The 21,114-nt window shown below is 47.8% G+C and overlaps 10 protein-coding genes across 10 annotated transcripts; 6 read left to right on the top strand and 4 right to left on the bottom strand.

Moving 5' to 3' along the window:
• Positions 1-985: 985 nt before the first annotated feature.
• On the top strand, positions 986-1,408 carry DFJ58DRAFT_798767 (uncharacterized protein). The gene is made up of 3 exons (XM_041390709.1): positions 986-1,127; positions 1,207-1,294; positions 1,330-1,408. Exons 1-3 carry the CDS (start codon positions 1,018-1,020, stop codon positions 1,354-1,356), a joined length of 225 nt encoding a protein of 74 aa, XP_041241579.1. The 5' UTR covers positions 986-1,017; the 3' UTR covers positions 1,357-1,408.
• Positions 1,409-3,308: 1,900 nt separating this feature from the next.
• Positions 3,309-4,826, top strand: DFJ58DRAFT_730434 (uncharacterized protein; the record flags this gene model as incomplete). Its single annotated transcript, XM_041385899.1, has 7 exons — positions 3,309-3,409; positions 3,460-3,571; positions 3,626-3,640; positions 3,673-3,807; positions 3,854-3,973; positions 4,028-4,428; positions 4,487-4,826. The coding sequence occupies 7 exons, from the start codon at positions 3,309-3,311 to the stop codon at positions 4,824-4,826; spliced, it is 1,224 nt and encodes a 407-aa protein (XP_041241578.1).
• A 39-nt stretch (positions 4,827-4,865) lies between these two features.
• DFJ58DRAFT_489381 (silencing group B protein) lies at positions 4,866-5,762 on the bottom strand. Its single transcript, XM_041380638.1, has 6 exons — positions 5,630-5,762; positions 5,514-5,583; positions 5,368-5,455; positions 5,192-5,319; positions 5,007-5,135; positions 4,866-4,954 (listed from the first exon to the last, which is right to left on the bottom strand). The coding sequence occupies exons 1-6, from the start codon at positions 5,648-5,650 to the stop codon at positions 4,905-4,907; spliced, it is 486 nt and encodes a 161-aa protein (XP_041241577.1). The 5' UTR covers positions 5,651-5,762; the 3' UTR covers positions 4,866-4,904.
• Positions 5,763-6,053: 291 nt separating this feature from the next.
• DFJ58DRAFT_747158 (uncharacterized protein) lies at positions 6,054-8,999 on the bottom strand (the record flags this gene model as incomplete). The annotated part of the gene is made up of 4 exons (XM_041387509.1): positions 7,678-8,999; positions 7,340-7,626; positions 6,735-7,290; positions 6,054-6,685 (listed from the first exon to the last, which is right to left on the bottom strand). Exons 1-4 carry the CDS (start codon positions 8,978-8,980, stop codon positions 6,054-6,056), a joined length of 2,778 nt encoding a protein of 925 aa, XP_041241576.1. The 5' UTR covers positions 8,981-8,999.
• A 129-nt stretch (positions 9,000-9,128) lies between these two features.
• Positions 9,129-9,931, top strand: DFJ58DRAFT_798754 (uncharacterized protein). The gene is given in 3 exon segments (XM_041390708.1): positions 9,129-9,245; positions 9,265-9,593; positions 9,659-9,931. The coding sequence occupies 3 exon segments, from the start codon at positions 9,155-9,157 to the stop codon at positions 9,875-9,877; spliced, it is 639 nt and encodes a 212-aa protein (XP_041241575.1). The 5' UTR covers positions 9,129-9,154; the 3' UTR covers positions 9,878-9,931.
• On the bottom strand, positions 9,932-10,574 carry DFJ58DRAFT_705617 (like-Sm ribonucleoprotein). The gene is made up of 4 exons (XM_041383713.1): positions 10,427-10,574; positions 10,267-10,368; positions 10,161-10,214; positions 9,932-10,110 (listed from the first exon to the last, which is right to left on the bottom strand). The coding sequence occupies exons 1-4, from the start codon at positions 10,538-10,540 to the stop codon at positions 10,087-10,089; spliced, it is 294 nt and encodes a 97-aa protein (XP_041241574.1). The 5' UTR covers positions 10,541-10,574; the 3' UTR covers positions 9,932-10,086.
• Positions 10,569-11,653, top strand: DFJ58DRAFT_489355 (U1 small nuclear ribonucleoprotein C). Its single transcript, XM_041380637.1, has 6 exons — positions 10,569-10,648; positions 10,698-10,749; positions 10,802-10,861; positions 10,914-11,087; positions 11,140-11,274; positions 11,331-11,653. Exons 1-6 carry the CDS (start codon positions 10,643-10,645, stop codon positions 11,519-11,521), a joined length of 618 nt encoding a protein of 205 aa, XP_041241573.1. The 5' UTR covers positions 10,569-10,642; the 3' UTR covers positions 11,522-11,653.
• A 1,655-nt stretch (positions 11,654-13,308) lies between these two features.
• DFJ58DRAFT_489289 (uncharacterized protein) lies at positions 13,309-15,495 on the top strand. Its single transcript, XM_041380636.1, has 8 exons — positions 13,309-13,593; positions 13,647-13,732; positions 13,784-13,861; positions 13,908-14,032; positions 14,080-14,191; positions 14,250-14,594; positions 14,650-15,119; positions 15,172-15,495. Exons 1-8 carry the CDS (start codon positions 13,355-13,357, stop codon positions 15,247-15,249), a joined length of 1,533 nt encoding a protein of 510 aa, XP_041241572.1. The 5' UTR covers positions 13,309-13,354; the 3' UTR covers positions 15,250-15,495.
• Positions 15,335-15,968, bottom strand: DFJ58DRAFT_686377 (uncharacterized protein; the record flags this gene model as incomplete). The annotated part of the gene is made up of 5 exons (XM_041383306.1): positions 15,335-15,424; positions 15,476-15,500; positions 15,552-15,649; positions 15,707-15,743; positions 15,801-15,968. 5 exons carry the CDS (start codon positions 15,966-15,968, stop codon positions 15,381-15,383), a joined length of 372 nt encoding a protein of 123 aa, XP_041241571.1. The 3' UTR covers positions 15,335-15,380.
• Positions 15,969-16,159: 191 nt separating this feature from the next.
• On the top strand, positions 16,160-20,974 carry DFJ58DRAFT_663638 (tRNA synthetases class I, catalytic domain-containing protein; the record flags this gene model as incomplete). Its single annotated transcript, XM_041382384.1, has 11 exons — positions 16,160-16,460; positions 16,699-16,789; positions 16,840-16,968; positions 17,016-17,581; positions 17,648-17,865; positions 18,147-18,468; positions 18,524-18,595; positions 18,648-18,862; positions 18,916-19,396; positions 19,456-19,753; positions 19,810-20,974. The coding sequence occupies 11 exons, from the start codon at positions 16,160-16,162 to the stop codon at positions 20,972-20,974; spliced, it is 3,858 nt and encodes a 1,285-aa protein (XP_041241570.1).
• Between the last annotated feature and the right edge of the window lie 140 nt (positions 20,975-21,114).

The following is a 21,114-nucleotide window of genomic DNA, read 5'->3' as shown; positions in this document are numbered from 1 at the left end:
TTAGATAGGTTTTTGTTAGGCTTTGAACTTTTCTCTATGGGTTTCTCTAGCCAAAGTGAATAAGCCAAAGGAAAGGCAATACCTTAACCTTCATTTTGCTTCTCATATCAACTAGGTCATTATGTGATTCCCATCTCACATATGACTTTTCTTCAAAACATGGTGGATTCATGAATCACTGAGGGAAAACTGAAACTATTGGACCAAGGTTTGATACCAAGGTATGGGTTGACTAGTCTGAGGACTAAGCTAACAGACTTTGTCTTTTAGGGGGATACCTAGTAGTCATGTCCATGCATGATTCCCAAATCATGCAGGACACCAGGACATGAATTCTGGCATAATGGACATTAGGATGCTAGAGATACTGTAGTTGCATGTATGGTCAAGAAGCAGACATCTGTGCAAGCTCATGGTGTGTTCATAAGGCGTCAAAACATCTGTTGGATGGTCACATGGTGGGCACAGCTCAGTTGTTGGTATTGGCCAAAGACTTGGTAGAAGCTGCTACAACGGTGAAAAAAGGGGATTGATTGAGAGCACCACAGTAGCGCCAAAAAATGACAAACAGAACTTGTTTAAGGTAGAGGTCTTGTGGATTCGACCAACGTCACGTGACAAAGTGTTACATTGAGTGACAAATTACAAAACGGAGGTTAACTGTTCAACCAGGAAACGAGAACAAAATCTGTAATATCAGAGGGTAGACAATGCATTTATGCAGACATTGACATTTTCTGAATGAGCAGAAGTGGAAATATGAGTTAGTTAACTATGTTTCTGTAAATTCACCCTCCTAGTGGAGGCTTAAAGTCTGTCAAGACTCCGAATGCAGAGGTGCCGTGATGCCGAGAGTGTCACCCGGTGCAGAGCTCATGGTTGAACATTGAAACGTTGACCAGCTGCGCGCACAAAAGTGTTGTGGTGCAGGCCTTAAAGCATGGTGGGCATCCAAGCGACAAAAAATAAGTTCAGACACCTCAGAAAATGATAAAAATGCGAGCAGCTCAACTTCCAATGCTACAAAAACGGCTGTATCGGGTGAAGGAGCGATTCTCATCAGAAGATGCTCTCGAGCGCAATGTTATTGCATCACTCGACGCTGTTCCATTGGAGTCGATACGACGGTGAGTGACTTCAATCCCACTTGAAAAGTTGGAATTCAGGGGTTGATAAATATTTTGATCTTTGACAACCAATCTTCAGCTTTGCCATGCAGTCCACAAGATATATCGATGCTTATCATAATGGCCTCAATGGCGCACAGGCTGCATGGGCAATAAAAAATTTCATGGTCATCGTGTTCTCCCACAATCAATTATGGACGAGTTTGATCATTTCCCATCAACAAATTAGTATTCCACTTTTCTGAAACTCATTTGTTATTATGCAACCTCTTAATCTACCTGTCATATACCATATTCCCGGGTACAGATCCGAAGATCTGGATCTCAGATCCAATCCAGATCCGATGGACATATCCGTCGTCTGGTCCACAGATCCAATCTAATCCTTGTTTCATGTCCTGTTCATATAACTCTAACTATCGTTCATCTCCTTTCGGCATTCCTGTACACCGGTATACCGGTTATCCTTTACTTCCGTTATGCTTACTGATCCGCTACACTTACTGATCCGCTTTAGCTTAGACTTCATTCCCGGTTATGATACGTTATCCGTCCGACTTACCAATATGCTGTACACATACTTTGCTTATACTTCGTACATAGCCTCGCATCCTTGCTTATTGATCATTCCGTTAGTTATCCGTAGTATATAAACCCTTGTACATGTGCTGTAGCAGATCAGTTCGAATATCATCTTAGATTGCACTCATTCTGTCTGGACTCCAAGTCCCTCCGTTATCCATCCGGACTTGAGTACAATACTCTTGTCTACTCCGAGACTTAGGATTGATTCCTATAGTCTATATATCCGTCTCTGTCTTCGGACAGTCCTCGCCTGCTAGTTTCTAGTTCGGATCCGATCCGGATTAGCCGTTACTATATACGTTCAATATCCGGAAGCCATAACGGATCCGTTACGAGACTTATCTGTCTCAATATACGCGATACTCTAGTACTCTGAAATAAGGGGCAAGACTCGGGAAAGGGGCACAGTGCACGAGCTGAGGCCGAAGCCCTTCGGATCCGATACTACTTGAGTACGGTCTTAACACTACCTTAACTTCACCGTGCCAAAGTCATTACACTTCTACTGTACTTACTGTAGCTTGGCATACCATTGCCGGCATACATTCGGCATACATTTGGCATGGCTTATGCATGCAGCGTCACACCATGTCACACGCACGTGATGTTGGTCGAATCCACAAGTCCTCTACCTTACCACCAGACGTATACATGTACAAATAAAACGTCGTTGTGTTTGGGTCCTGGGATGACTGGAACAGGATGAATGAATAGGAAATATTATGTAATCACATAAGTTTTATTGGGTTTAATTTTATTTATACTAAGCTAATGGGTCGTGTGATAACTAGCGTTGTTGCGAGCGACGTGTTTTGTTTGAGTCTGACTCAAATATCTTCCACTCTTAGCGGGTGTGTTCGGCGTTTGATCATGTTTGCCATGGTCAGTGCGCCTTTCACGTTGTACTCAAGGATTAGGCCAATCCTTTTTTCAGGCTCCGTCCTCCTATGGTGGAGCTATGCTTACTTAGCGGGCGACTTTGAGTTAGATTGAGTTTGCCCTCTTTCTAACCTTTCTCGTCGCCTCGCTTGGTGAGCTCGAATCATGTATCTAAGTGAAAGCTCTTTCTAACCTTTCTCGTCGCCTCGCTAGCTAGTTTTTTGATCACCCACCACTCCCTCCTGCTTGGTATTCTACTAGTGTAGCATTCATCTCTTCAGTTTTTGTCTTTTTGAAGCTGTACTCCCAGTTGTCGCGTCATTCTACTAGTTAATAATTGCAGCTGGTCCCTCTGTGCACTGAGGGACCGTTTTTGGCTATACCGGCGGGCGCGCGCCTCCATAAATCGTGCGAGGCCCATTAGACATGACAACCTGACCTTGCGGAGCAAGGTGATAGTTTTGGAATCAGCTGTAAGGCAAATAAGGAGCAAATAAGGAACTCGATGATTTCCTGATGCACTGCTGGAGGCCTGCGAGGGAATGCAAGAGTAAGTGCTATTAATAGATGGCGGGGTGGGTCTCAGAGACTAAGTAGTTTCCCATAACATAGAAACCGGATTTTTATAGGCACCGAGAAGTGCTACATGACCCTCTATTGTACTCATCTTGTAGAAGCACTGGTTTCTTCTTCTGTACTACTCAATCATCTGCAAGCATGAGCTCGGGAGATTCACCATCAGAAGACAAGAGTACAGACAGTCTGGCAGTAATCAAACAGCTTCCTCCTGATCTCCTTCTCATTGTCTTCATTCATGGGTTTGTGTAAACAATGCAAGTTAGAAGGCTCCCCAATTAACAGTGCGTAGATTCAAGGGAACTGATACGACATTCAAGAACTTCCCTTCGAGGATAGAGCATGTCCTGACAGAAATCATAGAGAACCTCAAGGTGGAATGTATATTATTTCCCGCATACGAGGTTAGGGCATTCTCTTCACGTTGCCGTTTAGGCCGCTAACTTAGAGTCGTGTAGACCAAAGGACAATTGGTGCGCGATGATCACCTCAACTTTACACGCAGATGGAGACTCCCCTTCAGAACGCCGCAGTAGAACACTTCGCCGACTGGCTGACTACTCTGACCGTACAAAGAGAAGTTGCAAATGGCCAAGGGGGGTGGAGCTGGGAAAACCAAAATTGTACTATGTGGCCACAGGTGAGCAGAAATCCAAGCATGGTGATTGTAATCCGATTGATTCAAGTCATTCAGTATGGGAGGGTTGCTTGCTGCTGACGCTTTACTTGCGTTTGTGAATTCCAGACCTGATAAAAACGCTCCACTGTGGCCGAAGATCATCGCGTGCATAGCCTTCGACACTCCCGTGAGTTAGCTAACCGTTATCTCATATTCTCCTACTGCCGTTAATCTATTGAAGTACCTTGGTCTTCACCCCGCTGTATTCAAGAATAGTGCAACTAAGGCTGTGGAATACGCCGGTGCAGCCCGCACTGTTGTTTCAGATGTGTTTTCATTGTTTGGCAAGAAAGGAGCATCGTCGACCGTCTCTGGGCAACCCCCTCTTGCGATAGCAGCGCCCCCCACTGGGGAAAGTGGCTGGGGAAAGTGGGCTCCTGCAGCGTATGCTGTTGGTGGAGCGCTGGTGGCTAGCGCAGCCGCTGGAACAGCATACTACCGTCGAGACGACATTGGTTCTGGATACAGCTGGGCTACTGATCACATGAATTACGTTCGCAATCTCTGGGATGAGGAAGCATTGCGAAAACGTATGCGAGATTTGAATGATGTTCAGGTACACCTTGGGGTCACATTCCGCTCGTACGTCCACCAGAGCAAGAATCATTGGGTGCCTTCCTTGACTTTTGGGTCATTCCAGATTTTACACTTTACTTCCACCAGCTCCACCTTCATTCTCGTCGCCGAGGACGTTCGTCATCCTTCCTCAGAGAACATCTCCTATAGCTACGCATTTCCTTCCCGCAATAAATCACCAGGCTGCGGATGAAATCCAAGCGCACACCAATATGTTTAATCCAAGATCTAACGATGGCTACTACCAGTTAGGGCTCGATACGGCCAAGATCATTCGGGAAGCTGTCATGGCAGCTAGAGGTATTACTGAGAGTGGCGATACTGAGGCTCGGAAAGATGTTGAAGCAGCTGCTGCAATGGAAGAGACATTGCCCGATCAGGTGGAGAGCGATGTAAAACCGTAGCCAGCAAGAGTGACAATAATTCGTTAAGTGTCAAATATATAGCTGTAAACTATTAGTCTGCCCACATTCTCCTTCGCACTAGTGTTCGAACGTGAGCTGCATCGCATATGCATCTTCTCCATCTGCATCTAAAGAACGCGGGATCAAATAACCATATGACAAAGCGGTCTAGGAACTTACAATACTTTTCCTCGATATTTTTGACGGTAAACCCAAGCGTGTCGCGATACAGACTTAGTGCCGCACGATTCGACTTGCGGACGTGGAGAGACACGAACGCTGCGCGGTAGATGCTGCTCATCGCCTCCTCTGAAATAAAAGAACACGTCAATGGTTATTCTAGCCTGGACAAAAAGTGAATTTACGTGATTGAAGCATCAATTTTTTAGCCAGCCCAAGTCGACGATATGATCTCATGACAGATATTGAGGTGACATGCCCATGAGGAACATGATTAGTTGCAGGCTGCCCTTCTTGCTCATCAACTTCCTCCCTGCGATCCAATTAGAATACAGTCCAGCTACAAAAACGTTTGACGCACATTTTTGCCAGAATATAACCAACAATCCGTCCATTGTGGTCCTCGGCCACATACGAAAGTGAAGGCCAAGATAACGCGTGATATAGATCTGGCCACGAATTCTGTCAGTCTCAGCGGTCTGAAGAAATTAGGCGAAAGACGCGAACAGTATTTCATTGTATAGTTCTCGGGAAGATTGTGGAGGTTGCAGTCTTGCATACCTGCAAGATCTTCGACCTGGTGAAAATAAGCAGCTTACGCGCCTTGGGAGTTGCAAGCGTACCCTAACTGCACGGATATTCATGTTGGAACTTAGAATGTACTTGCCTTAGTTTCCCGACAGCGTAGCAGGGTAGAGCAGGTCCCAACAACCCTGCTCGTGCGAGTGTCAGTAGTTGAGTGTTACTTAGTTGAGATCGTGAGAGCTAACCACCTGCATGCACCAATCAGTACCTCTACCCAGCAACAGCTCTGATTGCCTCCACATAATCACTATAAGTACCATAAATCCTACACGACAGCACTAGTGATAAACGATACAGTCAAAAAGAACAACAACAACTGGCGTAATGATATAAATATTCCAGGTTTTGGGTTACAACAAAAAAAGGTTGCGCAATGCGTTTGGGGACGTGTAATGACCATGCTTGATATAAACTTGTGGGTCTACTTACTGCGGACGCAGACGTTGGCTATTCAGCGCTCATTTAGCGAGGCTGACCGCCATTCCCAGCTGCATCGCTGGTGCTATTTACATTTCCTGGGGCCCAGGGGTTTGGGATATTTGACTCAGGGACCTGCCCACCCGAAGTCGAGCCGCGGCCGAAGAAAAAATGCTCAGCAGCGTGGAAGGTATTTCGAAGGCTTCTCCGGACGCTCCTGCCTCTTCCTTCAGTGTCACGGGGGTCTGTCGGAGGGCCGAGAGTAGCCTGAACGGATTCTTGTAACTCATGGCTGTTGTGCGAAGGGATGTCGTACAAGGGCTCAGTGCGCATGGGTGGCCATGGCACGAGGCGGTCGGAAGATCCGGTGGAGGGGGTAAGATAGTAGTTGTTAGTCATCTTCGCTTGTTCTATCATCAAAGCATGACGTTCGGGGTTCTGCCCGTGGCGAAAATCAAAATTCGCAGAGTGCATCACTTGGGTGATGCCCTGGGCCGAAGGCCCCGCAGCGGCATTGAATGACGCTGTTGAGGTAAAGCTGTGTCTTGCCAACTGATGAGGTGGTGGACCGATGTGGTCAATATTATCATGCTCTGCACCCCGGCCATGACCTATCTCCGCAAAGTTGTAATCGGGGGTTAGAGCGCCATTACTTCTACCAGAAGATGATGATGGCTCTTGATATGTGCGGAAAAAACCCCGCTCCGTTCGATTGTGTGCCAGTACTGCGATTGGATGCGACGTCGCTCTGAGGCGGGGAAGTGGAAATTTCAATGACGGGCTGATAACCAAAGCGAGGACGTCTCATAACGGGATTGGACGACCCCGATACAGGTTGCGGATTAAGAGCGTATGACACAGGCGGCGGTTGACTGTTAACAGAGAAAACGGCTGGAGATGAGGCAATGGAGACATGACCTGGTCGCAAGGTCATATCGCGCTGCATCGTAAGCTCGGGGTGCTGCGAGATAGGAGTGATGATTTCTGGGTGATGATGCATGCGGAGCGTGGAGGAAGCTGGCTGAGGCGTGTGGTGGAAGTTATATCTTCCATCGTGCATGAAGTCTTCGTCAACATCACCATCCATTCCACGCTCCATATCAGCATCCATAGCACCTTCAACGAATTCTTCGTCAAAGTCGTCGTCGTACTCCGTTTCATCATCATCAGCGTTCATATCTTCCGTGATCGTATTAAATAAGTCTGTCAAGAAGCTTCTCAGTTTAGCAACGCCGCTGCCCGAGTAGACACAAAAGGCCATCCTTTGGCTCATATTGAACTCCTAAAGGACTGTCAATAGTTGATCAGACATGAGCATTTGCACCGCTGACCTGTGGAGGTTGACGACAGAACTGCTGTAATTCGGGTTTTCTGAAAGAAGGGATACCCGTCAAGCTCAGATGAGTGAGCTTGTGGAGCTTTTGCAATAGGAAGTGGACAGCCATGACCGATATTTGATCACAGTAGGAAAGATGAATACGTTCTAGAGTGCTGTGTCGCTCAGCGAGAGCGTATATTGCTTCGTCTGTCAGATTGCTGACGCGCACAAGACCAATTCTTCTGAGCTTGGGTAAGCTGGAGAGTTCGAAGACGGACATGTCAGTGAGAAGAACGCAGTCTGTTGTATAGAATTAAATTTTATTCGACAGCGAAAGAGAAGAGGACGCACTTGCAAAGTCAACATAACGCAAGCGGGTGCAGCACCGTGCAAGCGTCTTAATCGAGCGGTCCGTGATGTTGGCTGCATGCCCGAGATGCAAGTAGTGTAGATGCTTTCCAAGAACACAAATATTCTCTACAGTCCTATCCGTCAATTGGATGCATTTCGAGAGAACAAGGTTCCGAATTTTTGAGGCATGGGAAATAATCCCGTCTACAGCGTCGTCCGTGATAAGCGCGCACCCCGTCAGATCGAGCATACGAAGATGATCCAAGGGCCTTGGGATCACTAAAGGTGGAAGCCCTTCATCCTGACTCAGGGGGGCGGCTGGGAAAGGGTTGTTTCGCGGGGTCACCTGAGGCTTGACTGGCGCCGGGAAAGCGGCATCGGTGAGCTCGACGCACTGGGACAACCTCATTTCACGCATATGCGTAGAGTAGGTCCATATGTCACGGACAGAGATGTCTGTAATGTGTTTGCAATTATTCAAGTCAATCTCCAAAAGGAGGGGGCAGGACTTGGCAAGAGCTGACACAGGACCGTCTGTGACTTGATCAACGCCACTGAGTTTGACGCGACGGAGAAGGGGACAGCTAGAAGCTAGCGCATAAACGCCAGCGTCGGTGACCTTTCTACATCCTGCGAGATTGATGCCTTGTAGGCGCCTGGCGGCTGATGCCAGGCCGATGATGATTTGATCAGAAGTTTCAACGACTCCCGATAGATCAATAGCGACCAGGTTTGGGAGGCAAGGCAGTACGCGAAGAAGGGCATCTTCGGAGATAGAGTTGCAATTCACGAGGGTCAAGCGCTCCAGGTGGTCGCACTGCGCTAAGCGGCAGAATAGGGCGTCGGTAAGGTCGGCACCGAGGAAGAGGAAGTTGAGACGGCGAATGAATCGACTGTAAGTAAAAGTCTGGTCGCCTCTACTAAGTACCCTCATCATTTTTACGAGGGTAGAAAGTCTTGTGAAGGCAGGGCGGTGCCACAGAAGCTCGACGGAGCATTCGCACCATGAGCGCGAAACTAACAGTGAATGATAGAGATCTCTGGGAGTGTGTAGGTGTTTGAGAATATGAATGAGGACCTCTGGGGGAATTTGGGCCATAGGAGAGTGTGATGAATGGATTCCTCCATCTGCGGAGTGATGTAGGCGAGAAGCCCATTGAGCGGGTGATACAACAGAGGAAACTGGACCACCAAAAAACAAAGACTTGTTTATATCGTCATCTTCATTCTCTGATAGAGAAGTAGTGGACTGTGACGGTGAATTCAAGCGGTAAAAGACCCTTGAAGTCCTAGCGGATGGCATACCTGGGCTTGTAATTGAGGAGGCAAGTCTCAGGCAGTCCGAGTCCGGTAGCCTTTGCTGACGAACTATGTGGGAAATAATTTCTAAATTTGTATTATGACTAATTTTAATACGCGTTAAGTCCTTTAAGCCCTGCCTTGTGTTGAATGCGTGCCTTGGCCTAGTCGCTCTTTCATGATACCCAACGTCAAGCTAGACAAATTTGTCTCTAATACCACTAACCTACAACGCCCAGCTCCTCCTAGGCCTGTTCCAACCAATTCTCGTTTTTTTCAAAATTGCAGGAAAATTCAATTCCCGTGATGCCCGCAATCGCCCAAAGGATACTCCACTGCCATCCCCAAACAGATCAACCAGCTCATCCTTAATATCAAACCCTGAATTTCCCCCTTCTGGTCCAGCTCATTATGCCGCTCGTCGGGCTCTCTGGCTCACTCCCACGAAAGTCCATCACCGCTCTCCTCCATCCTCGTCTCGTCAGAGATTAGAGCAGCTTCTTAGTGAGCCAGGTGCCGTCAATAATGAACAAGCTTGGAAGGATGGGATTGAGAAAGTCTGGAAGGGTCTTGTAAATGGCGGTCGTTTGAAACGCAGCCTTCCCCTAACTCTCGTAGTAAGTTCCACACCATTTCAAAATTCTCTTTTACCATCTTACTTCTACTCTCTTGCGTGTCCAAGATTAAAGTCATCCACGCTGGTTGGCTCAGAGATCCTGATACTTGGCCTTCTGGCGCAGTAGCCCCAGATTCAGATCAGGATCCTGCAGCAGACCAGCCTGGACATTCACCAGTGCCTCCAGTTACCATGAACCTTAACTCTCCCAATACTACCTCTCAGGGAGTGCCAACTGAAGTCAATGAAATAAACCCTTCTGGACTTGTAATAGCTGCAACCTAAGTGTACGAGTGTTGTATCTTGGAATGAATCGCTTCATGTATTACCCACTCTTCGATCAGAAATATGTATTAAATGCATTTTTGCTTCTTATCATCCAATGATTACAAGGACATGCGTACGACGTTTTTGAGATACATGCAAGAGAATTGCTGCCGAAAAATATACTGGCAGAGGAAGTACCGATCTATGATGCCTACACGACCTGGGATTCAAGTCCGCGAGGGTGGTGACACCTGCTGTCTAGTCAGTTACTAGTCATGAGTTGTCTATAAAATTCGCGCACGAGTATAACCCCATCTCCCCGAACGAACAACATCTCCATTTTTCTCTTGGCCACCTACAACGTCATAAATGATGACTCATTGCTCAGCGTCGGGCTTGAGACTTACTTTGACGGTTCCTTGTCCTTCCATACCTCCCTCAATGGGGTCTACGATCATGATGGTTTCTTCAACATCACTCAGAATAAGGTTCATATGACCATCGTAAGCCTGTAAACCAAAATAATTCAGTGCGTGCGAGCTAATAGAATATACCAAGTCGACGCACATGAAGTACGCCAGTCAACTCACGATCCCCCCGTAACTTCACGAATACACGTTCGCTGAGGGATAATCTGATAAGGTCGAAAGGCTCCTGGATGCCCGACGATGAAGGATCCATTGAAGTACAGGTGAGATTAGGTAAGCAGTAAGTTGTCTTTCGAACTCAGACAGCCTGCACCGAACTCCCTCTTTCGCCAGCACTACTAGCAGTGACCTAGCCATGCCGGTATATCATACCATCCTATCTCGCGCAATAACTACTAACCGCAGTGTAGAAACACTACTGTGACTACTGTGATGTTTTTCTTACTCACGACTCTGCTTCAGGTGAGTTATTTTATTGCTAATACCTAGGTTTCCGTTCTGAAGCATCACGTAGTGCGCAAAGCTCATAACAGCGGAAGAAATCACCTGGCAAATGTCCGAGACTACTATGCATGTGAGTGAGCATTACGTTCGCACACTGACAGGTTATTGAGACATGATTTCAGCGCTCGGCCATGACAAAGCACAGAGTATCATCGATCAGATCACTGCAGCGTACGAGAGCGGAGGCGGCCCTCCTCCAGGAGGGTTTGGGTTTGGCCCTCACCACCTAGGCGCACCCCCACCACTGTTTCCAGGCCCTCCCATGGGCTTCGGTGGTCCTCCCGGAGCATTTCCGCGTAAGTACCCGATCCAATGGTCGTCTTACCGTGAAACTGAATTTCTTTGCAGCTCGTCCCCCTTTTCCTCCAGGACCCTTCCCGCCCCCGGGTATGATGGTACCACCTGGTGCCATACCACCTTTCCCTCCTAGTGATGGCATGCCACCTCCCGCGGCAATGGGTCCTCCTGGCGGTTTCCCAGGCGGTAAGTCGTTCTCTTCGCGTCATCAAAAGTTAGGGATTAAGCAAACAACATAATAGGTCCTCCTCCATTCCCTCCAAATGGCCCTAACGGTGGCGGACCCGGTGCCAGCATGCCACCCTTCCCCCCACATGGTAACTTTGGGCCATCAGGCGGTAGCCCGCCCCCACCAAACCAAAATGATCCCAATATTAATGCGGGACCAGGCGGTATGCATCCTGACAGACTGAGAATGATGGCTGGCAGGTAATTGTTGTTCGTCTATTGGGTGTCAATTCTGCGGTGGGTTGTATGTTTCCTAGTATATTCCTAGAAGGTTCCCGCTACCGTTAGGGAGTGGGTCTTATAGTTTGTGATTCTCTCACCTTTGCGGTAGATTTCGAGATCCTGCAAAACCTGTGCAATTACTTGTTCTGGCTCGATCTGTTCAAACAGACAACTATGATTATTCTTGGCTGTCTTCTTCTTGTGCCCCCCTTGCGTTTGTCCCTTGTCCCGGAATTCCTACTATTGCCTACTCTCGCATCGCTGTATCACTCATGTCTGCCTTCATTGGGTTCCTTCCTGTTAGCGCATCGTTTGATTCCTCATACCCTCGTGCGTGTCTTCTGGAACCGGAGGTTCCGTCGGTCATTCGCAGCCTGGTGAATGGTTTGTCTCGCACCGTGGGTAAATTATGATGAGTCAACTTAACAGGGACTGCGAATGAGTGCACACTGCACAGGGAGCACGTCGGCCGGCTAAGGAACGAGTTCGAGCCGATATGCTCCAGCCTCATCTGTTCCAGTTATCGGATACATGTGACTGCGGACGGTAACATTACCATCATGATACATAGATTGAGCGCCGCTCATATAGTATAGACTGGGATAGACTGGGATGTATCTGGCAAGGACAAGCGTGAAAACCGAAGTTCCCGCAGCAAAAGTTGGAGGTAGCAGGCCTTGCCACGTCAGCCGGCCCTACTGCTTATTTTTTGTTCCGCCCCGGTATCGATATAAAACAGGAGTGCACGCAAACTTACACACATCAGAACGATATGGCTCAGTCTGCCAGCTCATCGATGGACGCTCCTTCAGTTGTTAGCTCTTCCAATGCGACCGAGGATGGCTTGAAAGCTAAAGTTACATCATTTTGCTGACCGTCAGACTGTCCTTAGCTTGCGTGCATTCTTCTGGCCTTCGGCCTCATTAAAATTTTCCGTTTGGGGATGAATCCCGACAGTTTTAGTCAGTCTGTCGAGAATCTAGGTTGGCATGTGCACACATCGTCGTTTTCTGAGACCCTCGCGAGGCGTGACCAACCAACTCCAACTTGAAGAGAAACAGATTTTGACTCTGTTGTGGTAACCACTTGGCTAACACCAGTTAGATGGATCTCCGAGGAAACCATCCATTGAGTCAATGTCAAGCGATAGAGAAAAAACTGTTGTTCAGCGGGTTTCGAACATGCACAGTCCAAGGGTGAATCTAGCAGCCACTTGGCTAAGACCAGTTAATATGAGCCCCTGAGGAAACCATCCATGAGTGAATGTTAAGGTGCATTCTGATAGAAAAATATCTGTCACTCAGCAGGTTTCAAACCCTGACAGTCCGAGAGAAACAGATTTTAATTCTGTTGTAGTAAGTTGGGATGAACCTCCGACGAAACCATCCATGAATGTATATCAAGGTGTGTTTCGATAGAAAAAAGCCTTGTCGTGGGCAGGTTTCGAACATGCGCAGTCCAACAGAAACAGATTTCAATTCTGTTGTGATAACCACTTCGAAGTTGAGATGAACCTCCGAAGAACTGTCCCAAGGTCACTGGCAAGAGGGAAAATCAATTATTGGCACACTTACCACTTGGCTGACTATAGCTAATACTGGTCAAGATGAACGTCTACGAGTCGAAGAATATCATGGATTGACAGTAGCCTAGGGTTAGTAGTCATTTGGCAACGCAAAATGAAATAAAAATACTAGTTTGCGTTTAATTCGACGGACACAATTGAACGCCGTAAGAATTTGCATTGCTTTCCTTTTATAGAAAAACCATCCTTGCAGTAAGACCGTCAAGTCTGCAAACTGTACATTGTGAAATCATGGCAGTCTCAGCGTCCGACATACGCAGCGCCTTATCTTTGCCAAGCTCTTCAACACTGGTTCAATCCGCCACACCAGCTCCTCGAAAATCTCAAGGGCACGTTACGAAGAAACCAGAGGGCATTTCTCGAGAGCTCTATGCACTTATTGGACCCTCCGCACCTTCACTTGTAGCTCATTTGGCTAAACCACGTCTGAAGCAGAAGCCAACTTTTGGGTCCGGTGGAAAGGTGAAGTGGTAAGTCTCCTGTTGCACTCCCGTGTGCGTGCTCATTGACATGGCGCGTGTAGGGAATGGAGACCATTTAGGAATGCTGGACGCACCGATTCGTTGCAGCTGGGACATTGGGTCAAAGCAGTTGATGATCCGGATGCAGGTGTGTACCATCGAACCAACTCTATACAAATACTGAAAATTGGACACACAGAATACCCCTTTACCAAATATAACGTGCAATCTCAATCATATGCCTACTCACAAGACGAATACACGCGTTTCCTCGAAGGCAAATTCATTTCTCGATATACCTGCACCACTTACCTTCTTTACAGATAAGGATTGGACGAAAGACGAGACTGATCATCTATTTAACGTCGTGCGAGAGTACGATACTCGGTGGTATGTGGTGCATGACCGCTATGAGCCTCCACCAGACAGCCCCACACGCTCGCTTGAAGTATAACACAATGGCCTTTTCAATTGCACGGCACTGACTTGCAGCAGGATCTCAAGGACAGATACTACAGCGTTTGCCGAAAACTCATTCGGAATAGACCTTGGACAGGCGATGAGGCGAGTAAAGCTCAGCTTCTCAATAGTTATCAGTTTGACAAAGGTCCGTGATTCCTATGATTCTGTGGTGAGGGATCTAATAGCACTTTGTCATATTTCAGACCGCGAGAGAATGCGGAAAGACTACATTGCCAGCCTCGAGGATCGTACACCTGAGGAAATCGCTGAGGAAGAAGCCCTGTTCATCGAACTGAAACGGTTGGAGCAAAACGAACGCAAGTTCAAGAAAGAGCGCGATGAACTTCTCCGCACGTTGCTTGGCATTGACTCCGGACTACCTGACATAGTTGCTGAAGAAGACGGGCTTTCTGCTCTATCTGCAGAAGGATTCAAAAAGAGGAAGAAGAATGCAAATGAAATTGAAATACCTTCCACACCATCAAACATCATTTCTCTAGGCCCTCCACCCCCCAAGAGGGCTCATTCAGCGAAGTCAGCAGCTTATGGTATGCCGAGTTTCAATACAAAATACCGAGCGCGAAGTTCATTTCCCTGCTTTAGATGCGCAACATTGCATTCTCAGGGTTGAGCCTCCCGCGTCATCAACAACGAAAATCACTCATACGCCTGTGCACCTTCGCTCATTCAAGCTTCCCGCACCGAAGGCAGCGCTATTACCCAAGGTCACCCAGGCTCTTACTGAGCTGGGCATCAACCATACACGCTTGGTCATGCCTACCCGTGAAAACTGTGCACGACTAGAGTCGCTGATCGAAGCGACCACTGCCTTGATTGACACGAAGAAGGTCGTAGATCGTGTAGAACAAGATATTCGAGTGTTGAGAGTAAGACTCGGGAGGGCAAGTGAAGGCGCAGAGGAAGATGGCAAGGAAGGAACACCAATGGAAGTTGACGGAGGCGTGGGTGCGGGAGTAGATGTTGATGCTGATGCCGACGCCGATGCCGAGGGTGAGGTCGATGGTAGAGCACAAAGTATACTGAGCACACGAAGCGGCCGAGGGCGCAAGCAGGTTCGTTGATCTTCTCAAATATTGTTGACGTCTATCTAAATCTCAGGTTCAGTCCCGTCGATCAATGTCCGTGTCATCCATTGGCACTTCAGCATCCGCGCGAGTTGGTAAGAGACAAAAGCGTGGCTGACAATGTGCATGTTATGTCGATACATGATAAAAACCAATTCGTGTTTGCTTGTAGAGGCTATACAAGAATAAATTTGATATAAATCCTGAATCTCATTCAATAGATCGAGCACCATCAGAAGCACCATATTTTTACGTCTCTGTGAACCGCAACACGAAATTGACGATGATAGCAACTGTGGGGAAACCTGGTCAATCAAAACTCGTGGAATTAAAACTAGACTGACTGAGGAGTGCGGAGCATAGAATGGTCTGGTTTCAAATCGTTTAGCTAGACGATACGAACATTTGCCAGGAACTTACGGGTCCAAGTCGGTCGTCGTAAGGTCCGCGCCCTCCCCTGCGGATAGAAGCAGCCCTCCAATGATATATATACAACGCATATATCATGACAGCCATGGCTTCAACCAGTCAATGAAAGTCATGCAGCCGAAATGTTTGATACGATGTGTGCTTACCAACGACAGAGAACATTGCTGCACTAATCCTCCCAACCTGTGCAGGAAAACCGTTAAAACGAACCCTATAACCGGAAGCAGCTAGCTAACGCACCTTGTCACCGAAGTTCAGCAGCCCAACCGCAAGGCCACCGAGGACAACTGTGAAGTGGAGCCATGATAAGAAGGTACGCTCGTTGGCGAACGAGACCTTGGGCTCTACGCGCACCGGGAGTGCGATGCGCTTTGAAGCTGTGCGCTGAAGCAAAGGCTGGGTCGACATCAAGCTGATTGAGTGGTTGGGGTGAGTCGATGGATCAAAACAAAATCCTGCCCTTTAGGTCCTTAGTAAGTTAGTAAGGGGATACAAAACTTTGTTACCATAATGGGAAATGTAATTTCATTGTATCGGAACTTCAGTGAAAGCTCTCGATGAAGTAGTACATATACTGCTGAGCGCTCGCAGTATCATTCATGCTTTTTCTGCCGGAATCCCATGGACGTTTTCCGGTAGGGGCGACTACCTTCAAGCTTCCTGTATCCACGAAAGTGCTGGGCACTGCGAATATACACAGGCATGGTTACAGTGACGGTGGACCTTCAGTGATACCTGCTTTACAACTCGATGAAGTCGTATTCACTGCCTATTATCCTGCGGACGTAAAGGGTAGCAATATTAAGAAAGGCCTGGACTGGCTTCTCCGGTCAGTATCGGAATTACGCTGCCAGCATGTTAAGCTCACGGTTCTAGTCCGCTGCAAACATCTCTACATGGGTATGCTCATTATTCAGGCAGGTATTGTGGCTTGTCTTGTATATGGGTATGTGATTGAGCACTTTTACCAGGGATTTCCACTTGGCTCTTATGGCCTATTGTATATCTCTACGGTCGCCTATTGAAAGTGCGAAATTTAGCCACGGAGCTGAATACCATGGCTAACCCAGGCCATGCTGTTAGATCCCAGTTTATCCAAATGCACCTCTTTTGAGGCAACGCCCCACTGCGTCTCCAGAGCGTACTCAGGCTAGATCTGAAACTCGTCCTTCAAGTTGGCCTCTGGTAATATTCTCACACGGTCTGGGCGGTGGCCGGACAGCTTATAGGTATTTACCTATCTTCTGCAGCACGAAACAATATAATTACTTTATTGCAGTCAAGTGTGCACTCGTCTTGCATCCTCGGGACGAGTGGTTCTAGCCATCCAGCATCGTGATGGCTCGGGTCACGCATTTATTTCATTGACTACCGGACCCAGACTCTACGTCAGAGAGAAGGACTTGATGTATGCATTTTCATTTTTCGTTAAGTTAGAACTGAATCTCCCCCAAGTTGGACTTCAGATGATGAAAAAACGATGATTAATTTTCGACAGCAACAGCTGGCTTTTAGACGACATGAGATATACCTTGCATTCCGTAGCTTTAAGCAATTAATTCAAGATGGATACCAAGGCTCAAGCCATGGCTTACAGTCCATAGACAAGAAATCCATCGACTGGTCTTCATGGTCAAGCGACGTCGATACCAAGGCTGTCGAATGCGACAAAGACGTCCTCCTTGCTGGACATTCCTTTGGTGGTGCTACTGTTGCAAGTAAACCATATTTACGAAATGTACAGCGACTTATACCAGCTATGCAGTTCACAATCCTTTCTACGGATCCTCCTGCCGACGTCTCCGCACCCATTCCTGTCCATAAAGCCTTGATTTTGGATCCTTGGCTAGAACCGATCCCTTCCCCTGGCCCATCCCCACCTCCTCATGGATCAGGCGATACTTTGCCTCAGTTGCTTGTCATAAACTCTGAGAAATTCAGCCTGTGGAAGGATCATTTCGCACGACTGATCGGCGTGGTGCAAGCCTGGGAGCCCGAGAAACGGAGAGTACTGACCATCTGTGAGTTTATTCGCATTCGACATACACCAACCATGCAGGAGTTTATCTGACTTGCGCTTGCCGTAGTGCGCTCACAGCACGAATCATTCTCGGATTTCCCTCTCCTTCCGCTTGTTTCTCGGAGAGCTGCACGCATAGTAATGGACAGAATTATGGAATTATCAGAGGCATTTATAGATGGTAGCGTAGACACGTTTGTGGACGAAACTGCGACTAGGAAGATGGAAATCCGTATAGTCGGGAAAAAGCCAGACGGTTCACCACAACGACAGCTTGTGGGCGAGGTCGGGGAGCTCATAGCCCACTGAATCAGATGCTTTACTAGCGTCCATAGATAATCAATTTGGCTATATCAGTTTACGAAAAGTTTGAGTCACTGATTGTACCTGTTAAACCTGACTCGGATCTGTAATGTAACGTCCGATACACCTTTTTCTAATTCAAAACATATACATTCGCCCACAACCTCTAGTAAAGCCTCTAATACTATACCGACTGCACCTGCACATCTGTCCTGCGATCGCAGTTACATACAGTGGTAGGATTTGTGGCGAACCTCATTTAGTCTAAGGACCATCATCTACTAATGGCTCCTCCCAAGACCGATCCTGCGGCATCAGACACTTCCATCCCCCTCTTTAAGTCTATAGGTCTCTCTCAGGCCAAGGCGGCAGAAGCGGCAAAGAATGCCAAAAGCGCCAATGTCCTTCGCAATCTGATCGTTTCATACGATCTTGCCGAAGCTCACCTTGACGACAAGCAGGCCACGGTCGTCACCGCACTTGCTGGTCAGCTAGCCAAGACGGAATCTGTAGAGCCCAGCGAACAAGCTTTCGCCGTCAAGGCAATCTTGCAGGGAAAGCTCAAATCCGTTGATCAGGTTAATGGTGAGTTCTGTTATACAACGTTTACGTTTACCAGTGACCGATTTACTATGTGCAGCTGCTGTCAGGTACCTCGAGATATCTAAAGCGCCCATTAACGAGCTTGAATTCGATACGGAGTGTGGTGTCGGTGAGATACGGTCATTATGATGTGCGATTGCGGTGCCAATCAAATGTTACAGGCTTCAGCATCACTTCCGAAGAGCTCTATGATGCAGTCACGAGTTACATCCGCGAGAATTCCGTCACTGGTTGGTCCAACCTTGGTTCCGTCATTAGTGGAGTCAAGGCCAGCCCAGCTCTTCGATGGGCGAACCCTTTGGAAGTTAAGAACGTCGTCGAGAAGGCGTTTACTGAAACCTTTGGTGCGAAAGAGGCTGCGAAGCCAAAAGCTAAGGTATACTACATCCCTTGCAGTCCCCGTTTACTGCTTCTGATGTCAGGGTGCAGGACCCTAAGAAAGAGAAGGCTCCACAGCCAACGGCAACTGCATCAGAGGCTGATGCTAGCTCTAGTTCATCCAATAGAAAACCCGTATTTGAAGAGGGATTCTTGGGCGCTTTGCACAAGCCAGGAGAGAACCCTCAGACCAGACCCGAACTTCGCGAGCAGCACCTGCGCGCGACTGATGGTCAAGTCTGGACACGTTTCCCACCGGAACCAAACGGCTATCTGCACATTGGTCATTCCAAGGCCATCTTCGTGAACTTCGGTTATGCTGCGCATCATGGGGGGAAGTGTTATTTACGCTTCGACGATACTAACCCGGAGAAAGAAGAGGCCAGATATTTTGAGAGCATTATCGAGGTTGTCCGATGGCTGGGCTTCGAACCCTGGAAGATAACCTATTCCAGCGACTACTTTGATCAGCTATACGATCTTGCTATCGAGCTCATAAAGCGCGATAAAGCTTATGTCTGCCATTGTACTCGTGAGTATATCGTTTCTCCGCTCGGGGCGACTATCCGTTGAATGTGAACTGCTTTAAAGAGGAGCAAATCAAAGCTGACAGGGGCGAAAAGATATCAGCTCCTAAAGCCTGCGTGCATAGATCACGGCCGATTCAAGAATCGCTGGATGAGTTCAAAAAGATGACTGATGGTTATTATCGACCCAAGGAGGCCAATCTCCGGATGAAGATGGATCTGACAGATGGCAACCCTCAGATGTGGGATCTCACGGCGTATCGTGTTTTAGATGCAACCCACCATCGTACCCTGGATAAATGGAAGATATACCCCACCTACGATTATACACACTGCCTCGTGGATAGCATCGAGAACATCTCGTGAGTACCGTGGCGCCCTTTTCTCGTTTGCTATTGTTTGACTTATGAATCTCCAGCCATTCCCTCTGCACCACAGAATTCATTGCTTCACGCCAGTCATATGAATGGCTTTGTGACGCCCTGGACGTGTATAAAGCGAGGCAATCAGAATTTGGTCGTCTTAATCTTCAAGGGACGATCAACTCAAAAAGAAAGATTCTCCAGCTGGTAGATGAAGGCTACGTTAGCGGATGGGACGATCCTCGTCTCTACACCCTTATTGCCCTCAGAAGGCGAGGCGTACCTCCGGGCGCGATTTTGTCATTTGTCAGCACGTTGGGTGTCTCAACGGCTGCCTCAAACATCCAAATTGCCCGCTTTGAACAAACTGTGAGGCAATACCTGGAAGGCAGTGCACCACGTCTCTTCATGGTCATGCGCCCTCTCAAAGTCATAATCGAGAACGTTCCCGACGACTACCTCGTAATTGTGGACAAACCATTCCATCCCAAGAATCCCCAACTCGGATCTTCACAGATCCCATTCACCCGCACGATTTACATCGACGCAGATGACTTTAGGCTGGAAGACTCAAAAGATTACTTCCGCCTTGCTCCTGGAAAGAGTGTTGGTCTATTCCAAGCACCTTACCCAATTACATGTACATCGTGCAAGACTGATTCAGTTACTGGTGAGGTGACGGAGGTGTTCTGTCGTCTTGAAGATTCTGGCACTCCTCCGAAACCCAAGGCATATATCCAGTGGGTCGCAGAACATGCATCTTCTGGAAGCCCTGTTCGCGTCGACGAGACAAGGATATTTCACCCTCTATTCAAGAGCGATAACCCACTGGCGGCTGTCCCCGACTTCAAGGCTGATATCAACTCTAACAGCATGGAAGTCATCAAAGGCGCCATGGTGGAAATCAGCTTCTGGCCGCTTGCAAAGCGATCTATCGCCGATGCCCTCGAGGAGGCTCGGGCAAGATCGGCAAAATCCAAAGCAATCCCAGGTGCGGGCTCCCACGGCGCAGACACTCCAGAAATCACGCCAGAGCAGCTTGTCGGAAAGGAGTGTGTACGATTCCAAGGTCTGCGTGTCGCGTACCTTGCAGTAGATTCAGACTCTCGCTTGGGTGCTCTGGAGGAACCCTCAGATGTTACTCCTGGAATCAGGCAAGGCGATTATTTGGTACTCAACCGCATTGCAAGTTTGAAAGAAGATGTTGGAAAGGGGATGTGAACAGGCATATATGACTGGTTTACGATACGACAGGGCCAAACATCATTAGAGCTACGTAGTAGTCGGATTTCAGCATGTGCAACCAATATTCAGATCGTAGATCTCGCTGCACGCACTCAATACAATGTTACATTAAATAT

The sequence above is a fragment of the Suillus subalutaceus genome (genome assembly GCF_016647625.1).
Source record: "Suillus subalutaceus strain FC151 chromosome Unknown DFJ58scaffold_88, whole genome shotgun sequence".
Lineage (NCBI taxonomy): Eukaryota > Fungi > Basidiomycota > Agaricomycetes > Boletales > Suillaceae > Suillus > Suillus subalutaceus.
This window is presented reverse-complemented; position numbering and strand designations above follow the sequence as displayed.